General features: G+C 40.4%; 1 protein-coding gene across 1 annotated transcript in view; it reads right to left on the bottom strand.

Annotated features, from left to right (window-relative positions):
- gpr179 (G protein-coupled receptor 179) overlaps positions 1-16,924 on the bottom strand; it is a 106,279-nt gene that overhangs the window by 73,742 nt on the left and 15,613 nt on the right. Inside the window, exon 2 of the mRNA XM_041173788.1 lies at positions 15,197-15,305. Within this exon, the coding sequence (XP_041029722.1) occupies positions 15,197-15,305 (109 nt within the window). The remainder of the gene's footprint in view (positions 1-15,196; positions 15,306-16,924) is intronic.

The raw sequence follows: 16,924 nt of genomic DNA on the forward strand, positions 1-16,924 counted from the left end.
GTTCCATTGTATTTGAGTTTCACTACTTTTTGAGTTTTACTGTTTTTTGAGTTTCACTGTATTTGAGTTTCATTGTTTTTTGAGTTTCACTGTATTTGAGTTTCATGGTATTTGAATTTCGCTGTTTTTGAGTTTCACTGTTTTTTGAGTTTCATTGTTTTTGAGTTTCGTTGTTTTTGAGTTTCATTGTATTTGAGTTTCACTGTTTTTTGAGTTTCGTTATTTTTGAGTTTCATTGTATTTCGGTTTCGCTGTTTTATGAGTTTCACTGTGAGTTTCATCGTTTTTTGAGTTGCACTGCATTAAACTTTCATTGTATTTGAGTTTCACTGTTTTTGAGTTTCACTGTTTTTTGAGTTTCATTGTTTTTGAGTTTCATTGTATTTGAGTTTCATTGTATTTGAGTTTCATTGTTTTTTGAGTTTCACTGTTTTTGAGTTTCGCTGTATTTGAGTTTCACTGTTTTTTGTGTTTCACTGTTTTTGAGTTTCACTGTTTTTTGAGTTTCATTGTTTTTGAGTTTCATTGTATTTGAGTTTCATTGTTTTTTGAGTTTCACTGTATTTGACTTTTGCTGTTTTTGAGTGTCACTGTTTTTTGAGTTTCCCTGTTTTTGAGTTTCATTGTTTTTGAGTTTCATTGTTGTTGAGTTTCATTGTATTTGAGTTTCATTGTTTTTTGAGTTGCACTGTTTTTGAGTTTCACTGTTTTGAGTTTCACTGTTTTGAGTTTCGTTGTTTTTGAGTTTCGTTGTTTTTGAGTTTCATTGTTTTTGAGTTTCATTGTATTTGAGTTTCATTGTTTTTTGAGTTTCGCTGTATTTGACTTTTGCTGTTTTTGAGTGTCACTGTTTTTTGAGTTTCCCTGTGTTTTGAGTTTCACTGCTATTTGAGATTCACTCTGAGGATTACTCTATTTGAGTTTCACTGTATCTAAGTTTTGTTATATCTAAGTTTTGCTGTGTTCAAGGGTTGGAGTTTGAGCCTCAACATTTGAAACATGAATCAGACGGCAAGATGGCTATTAGAGTCTGTTTGGAAAACTCTCACTTTCAAAAGCTGATGAGCCTCAAGCATCAAGGGCACAGGCTCTGTGAACTGGGGAACTGAAAAGCTGCCCCAGACTTCATATTATTTTCTTATTTTGGTAACATATGGAATCCGCCTCTTCATTGTGTCTATGAAGATGATCTTAGCTGCACTGTACCCAATCAGGGGAGATTACACTATAAAAACCAGTGATGCAACTGTCTGACTCATCTTAATTCGTTTCCTGTTTCCCTGAGGATCTGCCGATGTGTCATGTTGCCATGTTCATCTTGTTACTATTAATGAAGTCCTCGGTATTCGTGAGATTGCTCACATTCCCTTCCTACTTATATTGCCCATCTTGAAACTGTGGCTGACAATTTATGTTTCTTCAATTACAACTATTTCAACTTTATTTTGAAGAATTTAAACCATCCCTTCTATTATATTTGATCCCCACCAAGTTTTCCTCCTGGTTTTTCTGAAGGTGTTGACCCTTGCTGGTTTGCAATTACCATCCCAAATGGCTGGACATCATGGGGAGAATTTTCTCCCCGTCGGGGGTGGGGGGAGTTGGGTGGGGGGTGGGGGAGCGGGTGCAGGTGTGCGCATAGCTGATCGCTGCTCGCGATTGGCTGGATGCCACCATTTTACATCTGCCAGCCAATTAAGGTCCGCCCAGCATGCACGTGAAATCTCCCTGAGGCACAGAGTTTAAGTTTAAAAAATTTTAATAAAGGAAAAAAAAAATTTAGGGCAGGTCCCCTCATGTGAAACTGTCACATGAGCTGGGACCTGTCTATGAATTTTATTAAAAATGTTTTCAAACCTTTAAAAACCTTCATGAAACTTCATCCCTCCTGTGGATGAGGTTTCATGAAAAATGCGAAGACCACCTAGGCTCCTTGCCTGCTCCCCGCCAACCTTAAGGTTGAACGAGGGCAGCTCGGTTTATTGTTTTAATTAATAGTTAACTGGCCTTTAATAGGCCTTTGACATGTCGGTGGACATGCAGCCAACTCGGGTGCGCGCCTGCTGAACTGAAAACCTGAATCATGCGCAGTGATGTCAGAATGCACGCCTGACATCACCACGCATCATTTTATGCCTCGGCAAGAGGGCCACACCCCCATTCGCTGAGCCAAAGATTCAGCTCCATGAGTCACTCTACGACGGTGAGTTGACTGAAAATCCCATCCTGTCTCCCCCCACCCCCCCCTCTTCCCCTCCTCTGCAGTGGCTACATACACATTCCTTCGAGGAGGAGAGAGTGGATGGGGCGCAGGAATAGGAATCCCGGCTGATTTTTTTTCTACCGCTTTCTGAGCCCAGAGTTGTTGGGGTGGGAGGTGGTGGGGGATGGGTCATCCAATTAACTCCTTCCCACCCTGATCGCCATTTCTTGCAGTGACAGGTTCTATCGCAACCAAGGAGTTGCCAACCTTACAGGATTGTCCTAGTGTCTTCAGGAATTAGAGATTCATCTCCAGGATGTGGCTTGGAGCAACTCCCAGGAGAAAAGTTATTGAAACATTAAACAAAAATGACTTCCTTTTTTCATTTTCTTCAACTATTTTAATTTCTGAAGTATAAAAATACTGTAAATTGGGTAAAGTCAAAATTAATCCAATTGGGTGACAAAGTGCCTGTCCCCTTTCCAATTGGCTATGGGAAGGCAATGTGTGGCTGCAAGATGGACCAATGGTTGGACTTTGGAGATGAGGCTGCTTGAAATAGGAATTAATGTGATGCAACATCCAGGAATGCATCCAAGCAGAATTGGCAACCCTAGCTAAAGCTGTATGTTGGGAAATAGCTCATGTGATTTTCTGCCCGTTAAAGTTGGTGTTCGTGTATTGGGGGATGGGATACATCCTTTTATAACAGAAAATCTCTCCAAATACGTTCCTGATCTCACACTCATTGTTGGAAGAGGATTAATAATTGGGGGCCACGAGCTTCCGTTCAGCACAGAGAAACAATAGAAACTCTCAGAGTGCTCTTATGCACCCTCTACCTGCTGGGTAGAAAAGAGCAGAGTAATATCTAATCATCTCTTCTAATCATTTCTCCTACAATGCTTTCATTTGTATTTTTTTCTCCTCTCTTTAAAGGACCTTGGGATATTTTCTAAGTAGAAGGTGCAACGAAAGACTTGAATTGACGTAGTATCTTTCATTCTCTTCGGACGTCCTAAATCGTTTACACTCCAACAAAATAGCCTCATATTCTTGGTATGAAACTTTCCTAAAAAAAGGTTAGAGGATTATGGTCCATATAAATAACAGTCTCTGCAGAGTTGTTAGATATGTAGATTTCAAAATGTCATAGAGCCAACACCAAACTCAAAGTCTCTTTTTCCACAGTTGAGTGTTTCTGCTGGTGAGAATTTAGCTTCTGAGAAAAGTAACTGACTTGGCCGTTCGATCCCCATCTCATCCTCTTGTAATGAAACTGCACCAATACCTAGGTCGCGGGCGTCAACAGCCAGTTTACATGGCTTAGCATAATTCGGCGCTGCTAAAGCCGGTGTGGTACATACAATACAACTTTCAAGCTATCAAAGGCACTTTGACACTCCTTTGTCCATTCAAGGTTCTTGCATTTCTTTCACAAGCTTGTCAGGTGAGCCATTACAGTGCTGAGATTTGGAACATACATCCAATAGAATCGTGAGGACTCGAAACGTCAACTCTTTTCTTCTCCGCCGATGCTGCCAGACCTGCTGAGTTTTTCCAGGTAATTCTGTTTTTGTTTTGGATTTCCAGCATCCGCAGTTGTTTTGTTTTTATTTTTGTTTTTATCCAATAGAATCCATTCATGCCTATATACCGCAAAATCTCTCGTTTTGTCTTAGGCATGAGAAAATCCAAGATAGCCCTTATCTTTGCTTATCTAGATCCTACTTGGCCTTGTCCCACAGTGTGGCCCAAATAAGTTACTTTTGCTTTGGCAAATTCATTTTTTGCCAAGTTTATGACCAAATTAGATCTTTGTAACCAATCAAACAATTTGTTCAAGTGTTATAAATATTCCTCCCAGGTTTGGTTGAACACAGTGACCTTGTTGGTTGAGAGGCTGTTTCCCCTTATGGGAGAGTCTAGGACCAGAGGGCATAATCTCAGTGTAAGGGAGTGCTCTTACTTATTTAAAACAGAGATGAGGAGGAATTTCTTCTCTCAGAGTGTAGTCAATCTGTGGGATCCTTTACCACAGAGGGCTATAGAGGCTGGGTCGTTAAGTATATTCAAGGCTGAGATAGACAGATTTTTAATCAGTAAGGGAATCAAGGGTTATGGGGAAAAGGCAGGTAAGTGGAGTTGAGGATTATCAGATCAGCCATGATCTCATTGATTGGCAGAGCAGACTCGATGGGCCGAATGGCCTACTTCTGCTCCTACGTCTTATGGTTAATCTTTTCAAATTACTTGTGCATTTTTCATTCTGAAAGGCATGACTTTACAGTGATACAGTCCATCCGGGATTACAAAAGTTGATATTTCTTTGGCTATATCAGTTAATGGAACTTGTCAATATCCCTTCAATTTTTATAACGAACGTTGCCTGTCCAATCTTCCCAATACAGTCTTCTAATCGTGGAATTGGATATGAATCCGCCTTTGTTACCGCATTAACTTTGTGACATCTGTACATAATCACTGCAACCCATCTGGTTCCAGTACCATTACAATAGGTGAGCTTAAGCTACTGTGACTTGGTTCAATAATGTAATTTTCCATCATGAACTTGCTCTCTTCCCTCACTTGGACTAACTTCTCTGGATTTAGACAATAAGGATGTTGCTTTATGGGTAATGCATCCCCTACATCTTGTCTAGCCAAAGATGTTTCCCTGGCCTATTAACACAAATCGATTCATCAGTTTGTAATAGCTTTCGTAAATCGCTTCAACAGTTTTCTGGAAAATAGCTTAATATTACAACTAAATTTTTAAGCACCTCTATATTACCCAATCTGATTGCTGGAGGATCGACTTTAGAATTTTTGACTACTGATTCATTCATAGAGTGTTCTGATATTTTTATTTCACTCCCTACATCTTTAACCACTGTGGATACACTCCCATCCTCACCATCTTCTCTGTCATAATGTTGCTTTAACATATTAAGGTGACACGCTCGTTGACCTTTCCTCCTTTCTAGGGTACTCACTATATCATTTCCATCATTGAGCTTCTTTTAGATTGGATGAGGTCCAATGAACCTCGTTTTTAACGGTTCACTAGAGACAGGTAACAATACTCACATCTTGGTCTCCGGCATCAAAATTTCGAGCTTTGGCATTTTAATCTGCTCTAGTTTTCTTTGTTTGTTGAGCAATTTTCAACTTATTTTTGGCCAACTGAAATGGTTTGGTTACTCTTTCCTGGAAATTTGACATATAGATCAAAAGCGTAGTCTCTGAGCTTTGGTTTAAAAATCTTAGGGCAGAATTTTCCCCCTGTCGAGGGAGGCAATGTTTAGGAGCCGGCGCATGGAGATGCAACTCTGCTTGGCACCCCCGGTTGGGGGTGCGCCGCCATTTTATATGATCGGGCCGACCAGGAAATCCTGGCCTTACTGTAATTAATTTAGGGGGATCCTCTAAATTCATCCCCATATATCAGTTCAAAAGGACTGAATCCTGTTGAATCAGTAGGGAGATCCCTAATGACAAACAGTAAAAAATGGAATTTCTTTAGGACATCATTAGGACATTCCTGACAATAAGCTTTAATCATGGTCTTTAAAGTTTGATGCTATCTTTCTAATGCTCCTTGCTATTGTGGATGATAAGCTGAAGACTTAAGTTATTTTATTTCAATACTATTCACTATTTCTTTGAATATTTGTGACATAAAATTTGAGGCCTGATCTGATTGTATTTCCTTAGGTAATCTATATCCTGTAAAAAAATTGAACTAACTTTTCCACTACCACTTTTGCCATAATTTCCCCATAGGCATTGCCTCAGGAAATCTGGTTGAAACGTCCATGATTGTTAAAAGGTATTGGTTCCCAGGTTTTAGGTCTTTAGGGCCAGAATTTTACATCTGGTATGCAGGGAGCGGGCTAACACACCAGAACATAAAATGATGCGCAATGCTGCCAGGTGTGCATCCCGATGTCATCGCGCTGTCTCGTGATATTTCGTTCGCCAGGTAAGCGCCAGAGTCGGCTGCGCGCCCACCGATAATTGCAAAGCCTATTAAGGCCATTAACAAAGTAATTAATTTCAAGTTTACGCTGCCCGTCCAGCCTTTACGTTTTTTTAGGAAATCTCATCCATGAGCAGGATGAGGCTTCCTTAAGCTTTTACAAATTAAATAAAAACTTTTTCTGAAAAATAAAAACACGTCCCATCTCATGTGGCACAGTCACATGAGGAGATGTGCTTCATTTAATTTTTATTGCATCTATTTTTTTTTTTAAAAGCGCTTCAATCTCCCTAAGGCAGCTTTGTACCTCAGGGAGACTGAAGCCCTCTTTCGTGCGCATGCTGGACCTGACTCTCCCTCCTCCCCCACCACAGGTAGTGCCCAGCACTACTGCTCGCGTATTACGCTGGGTGGGCCTAAATTGGCTCGTCCGTGTAAAATGGCAGTGCGGAGCCGATCGCAGGCGGCGTTTGGCTGTGCGACCACCCCCGACCCCACTCCCACCGGGAAAAGTTCAGGCCTAGGTGTCTATTAAGACCCTGCTAAACGGCTCTTCAAAAGCTGGTACCGGAATTAAGGGTGCAGGTTTAATTCAGGATTGGGGTTTCCCCACTGCCTGACATGTATGACATATCTGGCAGAATTTAAAAATGTCTTTATGCAATTCTGGCCAATAAAAAAATGTTTCAATATTTTAACCTGCATTTTCCTAATACTTGTGTGACTTGCCATTGGAATTTCGTGAGCCACTCGTAAAATTTTGTTATGATATTCAAATGGAACTACCACCTGATGAACTACTGCCCATTCCTCATGTGCTGGTATTTCAGGTGGTCTCCATTTCCTCATTAGCACTTTGTCTTTTAAATAATGACACTCAGGTATTGGTTCTGATTCAGTCTCTGAGTAGGCTGTTTGATACAACTCTTTCACTCAGGATCAGCCTGTTGCATTTCTACTAAAGCAGATGGGCTTAACATGTCACCCTCATTTTCTTTACATTCCTCCTTTTTGTTTAAGTTTTTGAAAATAGTGTCAGGTAACTGAATTTCTACATTATCTCCCTTTTGTACAGCTTCCTCTTCTTCCTGTCTAAGTTTATGGGCCTGAGATCTAGTCACAACACAGTCAGGAAACAGTCCAGGATATTCCTCCTGTAGCATCTCAGTTTCTTTCACTTCCGCTGGCTGTTCCAACACTCTTGGTGAGGCTAATAATTTTGAACCAGCCAGGACATTCCCCAGGATAAAATCAATTCCTGCTATAGGCATTTGCTGCAATACTCCAACTGCAACCTCTCTACTTACTAAGTCACTCTTTAATCCAACTCTATGTAATGTGACTGATTTATAACCTCCATGGATACTTCCAACTAATATTTTTTCCTTCATTAGCCCCTCTGAAAGACAAATTGTATCATCAGCCAGCATCAGTGTCTGACTTGCTTCAGTGTCTCTCAATATCTTTATTGATTTGCCTCCTTGATTAGAAGAATAAGGGAATATCTCTCCCCATAAACAAAATCTTTAAACCTTTCCATAATTTGTTTTTCCACATTTACTTGACTAATCTGATGAATTGTCCCTACCTCTTTGGAGGATTCTGAATCTCCACTGTGCACCTGCACTCTGGCTACTGTTTTGTTACTTGTCTCCTTCCCTAAGTTAGTTTTCCCTAAAGATTCTTTAGGCGTCCCTATTACTGCAATAGGTCTCCCAAATCAATTTCCAGCAATTTGCTTTAGAATGTCTAGTTTTTTTTGCAATGGAAGCGTACTGTTTCTTTACATCATTTGTAGGCTCTAGCCTATCTCCTCTACTGTTTTGGCATTCTTCTGTCTGTTCCCCAGAACCAGTAGCTTTTCCGTCACCAGATTTTCTGTTCTTCCAATTTCCCTATTGATTCCGAAATGACCATTTCCCCACATGTAACATGCTGTGTGGGATATCATAGGTACCAGTCAAAACTGCCGCTTCACGGATCTTTGCTACTTGACACTCATCTAAATAAATCTTAATTGTTACTGGGATATTATTTTGGAATTCTTCTCAAAATTTTTCTCTAACTTCAGTGATTGCGACCACTGATCCTACAGCATTTCTTTCCCTCCGGCAAAGCCTACAAATGTCTGATTAGGTTTCTTTCTTATGGCACTAAACTTTAATTGATAAGCTTCAGGGACAAGCTCATTAGCATTGAGTATTGCACTTTTAACCACTTCATAGTCTGCAGTTTGCTCTTCTGACAGATTAGTGTACACATACATAGCTGTACCTAACAGGACACTCTGTAGCATTAAGGTCCAAGCATCTTTTGGCCACTTCAACTTCCCAGCTATCTTTTCAAATGAGGTAAAATATCTTTCACTCCATCCCCTGTAAACTTAGGCACAAATCAAAGATTCTTAGTTCAATCAAACTCCTCAGTGGAACCATAATCATCTTCTGAACCACTATCTCTTCTTTCTTCCTTTATTCTAAGCTTTTCTCTAGCCAAGTCATGTTGTTTGAGTTTTTCTCTCTTTGAGCTTTTGCATTTCCTTTTTTTTTTTGCTCTTCATTTTTCTCCAATTCAAGCTTCTGCTTTTCTCTCTTTCTTTCTATTTCAAGTTGCTTCATCTGCACCTGAGGTTTTGCTGACTTTAGCTGTGAGACCCCAATTTCAGGTTACTCTCCTTTTAATTCTAAATGCTGGGTAATTACTTTAATCATATCATCCTTAAAAAATCCTGCTTTTATTTCTGCATTCAATTTATCTGCTAACTCTCTTAGTATAGTCTTAAGTCAAGGATTTCAAATAATCTAGTGTTATATCTTCTTCTCCCAGAAAGGTCTTATCAACAGTCAAAGTCATTTTGAGTTCTGAGCCATGTAAAACACTTTACAGCAAACCCTGCTCCTATGCTCAGTACCTCCATGTACTCAATTCTTTAAGGATTCACAGATCCCACCGAAATTCAAGGACTTTTGATCCTGGACAAGCCCTTACTATGTTGCAATCCCAGCTGATGTTAAGTCAGATTCCAAAGTGAAACCTGGCTTGATGGATGCTAAGCTAAAGGCAAAATACTGCAGATGCTGGAAATTTGAAACAAAAACAAAAAATGCTGGAAAAACTCAGCAGGTCTGACAGCAGCTGTGGAGGGAAAGACAGAGTTAATGTTTTGAGTCCGTATGACTCTTCTTCTTCTTGTGTTGATAGGTCCTAACCAAAATAGGTGGGAAAGTAAGTTGCAATGAAGAAATAAGAAATTTACAAATGGAAATGCACAGGTTAGGTGAATGGGCCAAAATTTGGTAGATGGAGATTAACATGGATAAGTGTGAAGTTATTCATTTTGGTCGGAAGAATAAAAGGTGACTTACTATTTAAATGAAGAGAAACTTCAGAATGCTTCAGTGCAGAGGGATCTGGGTGTCCTTGTGCATGAATCGCTGAAAACTAGTACGCAGGTACAGCAGATAATAAGGAAGGCAAATGGAATTTTGGCATTTATTGCTAAAGGAATAGAGTATAAAGATAGGGAAGTGTTGTTGCAACTGTACAAAGCATTGGTGAGACTGCACCTGGAGTACTGTGCACAGTTTTGGTCCCCTTACTTGAGGAAGGATGTAGTTGCATTGGAGGTGGTTCAGTGGAGGTTCACTAGATTGATTCCTGAGATGTGGGGCTTGTCTTTTGAGGAGAGATTGAACAGTTTAGGCCTATACTCGCTAGAGTTTAGAAGGATGAGAGGAGATCTAATTGAGTTAATAAGATGCTAAAGGCGATAGACAAAGTAAACGTGGAGCGGATGTTTCCCCTTGTGGGGCATTCTAGAACGAGAGGCCATAGTTTTAGGCTAAGCGGTGGTAGATTTAAATCAGAGATAAGGAGGAATTACTTTTCTCAAAGGGTCGTGAATCTGTGGAATTCACTAGCTCAGAGTGCAGTGGATGTCAGGACGCTGAATAAATTTAAGGAGGAGATAGACAGGTTTTTAATTAGTAACAGGTTGAAGGGTTATGGGGAGAGGGTGGGAAATTGGAGTTGAGGCTGAAATGAGATCAGCCATGATCTTTTGAATGGCGAGGTAGGCTCGTGGGGCTGAATTTGCCTACTCCTGCTCCTAGTTCTTAGGTTCTTATGTTTTTTTAAAAAACCGTAGAACATACCAACAATGAGCAGGAGTAGGCCATTTGGCCCTTCGAGCCTGCTCCTCCATTTAATAAGATCATGGCTGATCTGATAGCAACCTCAAATCTGCATGCCACCTATTCCCGATACCTATCACCCCCTTGCTTACCAAGAATCTGTCCACCTCTGCTTTAAAGACATTCAAAGTCTCTGCTTCCACCACCTTTTCAGGAAGAGATTTCCAAAGGTTCACGACCCTCTGAGAAAAAAAATTTTGCCTCATTTTCATTTTAAATGGGTGACTTCTTATTTTTAAACAGTGACCCCTAGTTCCAGATTCTCCCACAAGAGGAAACACCCTCTCCACATCCAACCTGTCAAGACCCCTCAGGATCTTATATGTTTCAACCAAATTGCCTCTCACTCTTCTAAACTCCAGCGGATACAAGCCCAGCCTGTCCGACCTTTCTTCAAAAGACAATCTGCCCATTCCAGGTATTAGTCTGGTAAACCTTCTCTGAACTGCTTTCAATGCATTTACATCCTTCCTTAAATAAGGTGACCAGTACAGTACACAGTACTCCAGATGTGGTCTCACTAGTGGTCTGTATAACTGAAGCACATCCTCCCTACTTTCGTATTTAATTCCCTTCATAATAAAGGATAACATTCTATTAGCTTTCCTAATTACTTGCTCTACTTGCATACCGGCCTTTTGTAATTGATTCATGCATGAACATACCCAGCTCCCTCTGCGTCTCAGAGCTCTGCAATCTCTCACCATTTAGATAATATGCTTCTCTTTTATTCTTCCTGCCAAAATGGACAGTTTCACATTTTCCCACATTATACTCCATTTGCCAAATCTTTGCCCACTCACTTAAGCTATCTATATCTTTTATTAGCCTCCCTATGTTCTCTTCACAACTTACTTTCCTACCTAACTTTGTGTTATCAGCAAATTTGGCAACCATCCCACCCATCCCTTCATCCAAGTCATTTATATAAATTGTAAACACTTAAGCACTGATCCCTGTGGCACGTCACTCATTACATCTTGCAAACTTGAAAATGACCCATTTATGCTTACTCTCTGCTTCTTGTTAGCTAGCCAATCTTCTATCCATGCCAATATGTTACTCCCTATGCCACGAGCTTTAATTTTCTGCAATAACCTTTGATGTGGTCTTCTGGAAATCTATGTACAGTACATAGTACATCCTCTTTATCTACAGCATATGTTAATTCCTCAAAGAACCCCAATAAATTGGTTAAACATGATTTCCCTTTCACAAAAGCATGTTGCCTGGTTATCTTGAACTTGCCCAAGTACCCACCCATAGCTTCTTTAATAATAGCTTCTAACATTTTCTACGACAGGTGTTAAGCTAACTGGCCTGTAGTTTTCCGCTTTCTGTCTCCCTCCCTTTTTGAATAATGGAGTTACATTTGCTATCTTCCAATCTAATCAGACCTTCTCTGAATCTAGGCAGTTTCAGAAAATTAAAACTGATGCATCAACTATCTCACTAGCCATTTCTTTTAAGACCCTAGGTTGAAGTCCATCAAGACCCAGGGACTTGTCAGCCTGCAGCTCCACAATTTAGTCAGTACCACTTTTCAGGTGAGTGTAATTTTCCTGAGTTCCTTCCTCCCTCCCTTTCATTTCCTGATTTGTAGCTGCTTCTGGGATGTTACTTGTGACCTCTGTAATGAAGACTGATGCAAATAACCTGTTCAACTCATCTGCCATTCCCTTTTTTTCCATTATCAATTCTCCAGACTCATTTTCTATAGGACCAATGCTCAGTATGTTAACTTGTTTCTTTTATAAATATTTATAGAAACTCTTACTATCCATTTTTATATTTTGGCTACCTTTCTCTCATTCTCTAATTTTTCCCTCCTTATTAATCTTTTGGTCATCCTTTGCTGTTCATTATGTTCCAAAGGAACAATACTGAACACATTCACGTGAGTTTACTGTTGAACTTCTAACATAAAGAATAAAACATTTATTAAACAGGGAAAAAATGAGCTATATTACATCAGACAAAAAGGTTGGAAAGATCTCAATATAAATGCAAGAAAATGATTCAAACTTGCACCATTCCTTTTGTCCCAGTGATACCCTTACAGACACAAAACCCGAGTGATGATTTACCACTATCTTAACACCGAAGGTTCCTGCTTGCGCTGGCTCAATTGCAAATGATTTTCTTCTGGTGGATTTCTGAGTATTCACTGGATGCTTTTATCCTGGCTAGTATCTCTCCCTGAGACACCCAAAACTGCACTCTAAACTCACTCCTACTTCAACTGCAGAACCATGAGCTTTTATTTTCCATAATAACCTCTGACGTGGCACCTTAACAAATGCCTTCTGGAAATCTGAGTACAGTACATCCACTGGTTCCCCTTTATCCACAGCACATGTTACTTCTTCAAAGAACTCCAATAAATTGGTTAAGCATGATTTCTCTTTCACAAAAATGTTGACTTTGCCTGATTACCTTGAATTCATCTAAGTGCCTTGCTATGATGTCTTCAATAATAGCTTCTAACATTTTCCCTTTGACAGACGTTAGGCCTGTAATTTCCTGCTTTCTGTCTCCCTCCCTTTTTGAATAAAGGAGTTACATTTGCTATTTTCCAATCTAATGGAACCTTTCCTCAATCTAGGGAAAAATAAAGCCAATGCATCAACTCCCTCACTAGCCCCTTCTTTTAAGACCCTAGGATGAAGTCCACCAGGACCTGGGGATTTGTTAGCCTGCAACTGCAACAATTTACTCAGAACCACTTTCCTGGTGATTGTAATTTCCTTGAGTTCCTCAATCCCTTCCAATTCCTGATTTACAGCTATTTCTGAGATATTACTTGTATCCTCGACAGTGAAGACTGATTCAAAATACCTGTTCAATTTGTCTGCCATCTCCTTTTTTCCATTATTAATTTCCCAGGCTCACTTTCTATAGGATCAACACTCACTTTGTTAACTCCTCTTTTTAAATTATCTATTACTATCTGTTTTTATATTTCTAGTCCAGTTCCCCAGGAAATTCAGCCAGGGCTCTGGGTGCTGAGGTTATCCAGTCATCCCTGTGGGGAGCACATGTGCTTAGGTGTCGAGCGAGGGCTTGGCGTATAATGTCTGATGCTGAATGGCCTGTTGACACAGAGAATCCCGCAAAGAGGGCCAAGAGTATTGCAGCAAAATGGATCTGAATATGAGATGCCCACTGACAGGTGCCCAAGGGGTTTATTGGTAAAACCTTCATAAATTACATCACAAATCATTGTCACATCATCCACAAAATAGTCTTCACCTGCTGAGATCCTATACTCATGAGGCAGTGTTTCTGAAATTTTCCAGAATGTTCCCTGCCTCGTTTTCTACCGGAAGCAATGCTGAATAAAATATTATTATAATGAGATGAGTAATGTTGAATAGATAAGGTTGAAATTGCAAATTATGCTAATTTGCTCAGAGCTGGAGCGTGGATATTTTGAGTTTGTGAATAATTTCTATTTATGGAAAGAATTTATTACGTTAGTCAAATGGAAAGGCAAGTCCAGAGGGAGTGGGGAGGTGATCTTTTGTGTCAAAACTGCTTTATTGAAAAAAGAAATATTCTTATGAAAATTACCTTTGACATTTAAAATAAAATTTCTTCAGAGCAATTTTTAAATCACGTTTTGTTTTGTTCACAGGCTTGAATTCCCTTTACCATCTGGGAACCCTGTTTATTTCCTGTCAGGAAGTGTCAAACCTCCCATCAGTATCGTTTCTCAGGGACACAAGGTTTCTCACTAAGAGCAACAACAGCTTGCATTTATATAGCACTTTTAATGTTGTGGAACATCCCAAAGCCTTTCATGGGAGTGTAAACAAACAAAATTTGATATCAAGCCACATAAGGAGATATTTTGTCAGCTGACTAAAAGCTTGGTCAAAGGGTTAGATTAAGAGGAGGGTCAGAGAGAGAGGCAGAGAGATCGATGAGAATTCCGAAGCTTCAGACCTAAATAGCTGAAAGTGTGCTCATCAATGACCAGGCGAAGGGAGTCAGGGATATTCTACAGGCCACAATTGGAGGAATGTAGAGTTCTCGAAGAGTTTTGGGGCTGGAGAAGGTTACAGAGATAAAGCAGGAAAAGGCCATAGATGAATGTGAACATAGTATTGAGAATTTTAAAATTGAGGACTATGTAACCACCTCCAACCTGACAACCCTTTGCGACATCTGTGTTCCTGCCCTAATTCCGGCCTCTTGCATTTTCCTGATTGTAAGCACTCTACCATAGGCGGCCATACCTACAGCTTCCAAGGCCCTAACATCTGAAGTTCCCTCCCTAAAGCACCTGGCCTCTCTACCTCACTTATCTCCTTTTAAGATGCTCCTTAGAATCTATCACTTTCACCAAGATTTACTCACTTGAGTGAAACTAGACAATGCATGTCATCATTTGATTAAATCATAGGCTGGTTCCCAGCCACACTTCTAGATTCCATTTTTCCCACAGAGGTGACCAGGCACGAGAATCCTGTCTGATTTTCCTTTTCACTTTTCCTGGTTCAGAGATATTGAGGTCAATTGTAGATTGTCCATTTTGCTCTGACTAAAATCTGTTAATGTGACATCAGCTGGAACTTGAACCCAAGCTCAGACAAACTGTGTTCCACTGAGAACCTGTATTTACCAAATAAGCATCAGGACACACCCTTAAAACAGCACAACCAGGAAAATTATTTTAGTCGAAATTATACGGCTTTCAAAGAGCAGACTTTTATTCTCATTTAGTGATTTGAAAAATCCTCCCTCTGCATAGCCACAAAACCACCATAAAGTCCACCAGGGCTTCAAACCCAGCTTTCTATCAACCATCCCTACCTGTGTGCTGTTTACATCACACTGATGGGAATCTGCAAACCAACTGTCTCCAGTTGAACACTGGTCAATATCCACACTCTGCAGATTAACATCCATTCGAATCACGCCCCTGAAACAGAAAAGGCAAGTGCATGTTTAAAGACAAACAATTAAACTCTTGGAAAATCACAAAGTGGAAGCCACTCCATTAGGGCTCTCTTTAAAGGAAGAACATTATCACCCCTTTTAAAGGGGGAGTCTTATCATCAGGAGCATTTTGAAGAGTCGGATGAGCATTGTAAAGATTGAGTCTTCAGGGGACTCAGTGGTGGTTTCACCACTGTGGAGATCTACGGTGGAATTTTACAGCCCCTCTTGCCAGTGGGACCTTCTGGTTCCGCTGAAGTCAATGTACTTTTGAATGGCTTGCCTCATTTTCTGGCTCCACCCCAACTGTGGCAGGGGCGTAAAATTCCGTCCCTAGATTTGGATGCAGCTAAGAATAGGAATGGAAGTGTGCCTCGATGGATTGTATAGAATGAATTGGGGCAGATGCGATGAGTAGGGTTCAGTCCACAGCACAAAGTTACACATCAAAATCACTCTCACAACATTGTCCTGACCAAGATTTATCCTTCACCCACCATCACTAAGTAACAGATTATCTCATTACTGTTCGTGGGAGCTTGCTTTGTGAACTCTCTTGCTCTTCTTCAAAATAGTGGTATGGGATCATTTACAAGCACTTGCAATGTTAAATGTCCTATTCAAAACATGAAGAAATGAGAGAGTGTTACTGCAGAATAGTGTGTGTGTGTGTGTGGGCGGGGGGGGGGGGGGGGGGGGGGGGGGGTGGATAGGAGCTTAAAGAGAGCTTGCAAAATAATTAAACACATTTAAGGAGAAAAAGAATAAGGGAAAATAATCTGCATGTCACAGATTAAAAGAGGGACTTTCAACTGAACCAATAACAGAAATGAGCTCATGAAATAGTAATTATTGATTTTCATGGGATTCTTAATGTGATGAGCAATGTAAACATATCAAAGTCTGCAAAGGGATTTGAATTGCCTGGAGTTAATGTTGCAGAGCAGTAGATAGATGTGATGGATAAGTACATGGATTAGAACAGAAAGACTGACAAGACTTTGGAGCTGAGGCTAATGAAGAGTGAAATGGATCATGATGAATATTTTATTCCAGTGAACATAGACCAGTTGTAGCCAACAGGCATTCTTCTCTGGTATACTCTTTGATTCTTCAAAGACAAATTAGTTTAGTCTCTTGCACCAGCAGTTACTGCCTCTTATCTTTGACATCTTCACTCCAGCTCCTTCCTCAACTATCAACATTTTGGCCTCGCCGTGTCTTCTGGGCTCTAACAGGAATTCCCCCAAGCTGGGGGTTCGTGATGCTGACCTTTACCATTAGGTAGGTCCTGGGAAGGTGACGGACGTTTGGGAGGGAACACTCCCCCTCCCAGTTCAAACAATAAGGTGAATACAACATAAATTTTCAAACTAATTGCTTATCACTTGGTTCACACCTCCAATTGCACCCTGTCTTCCCCCCCCCCCACCCCCCCGCACTGTGATCCCTTTACAAACTGCAGTGGAACCTAAAGAACTGGGTGCAGTCATTGATCAGGTCTATAGGGTCATGGAACAGTCTCTAGGCTCCTCAACTGTCAACTCTAGCTGGAGATGTTCTTGGCAATTTCATCTAATGGCCTCTTGCCTCCAACCACTC

This window comes from Carcharodon carcharias, chromosome 23 (assembly GCF_017639515.1).
Source record: "Carcharodon carcharias isolate sCarCar2 chromosome 23, sCarCar2.pri, whole genome shotgun sequence".
Lineage (NCBI taxonomy): Eukaryota > Metazoa > Chordata > Chondrichthyes > Lamniformes > Lamnidae > Carcharodon > Carcharodon carcharias.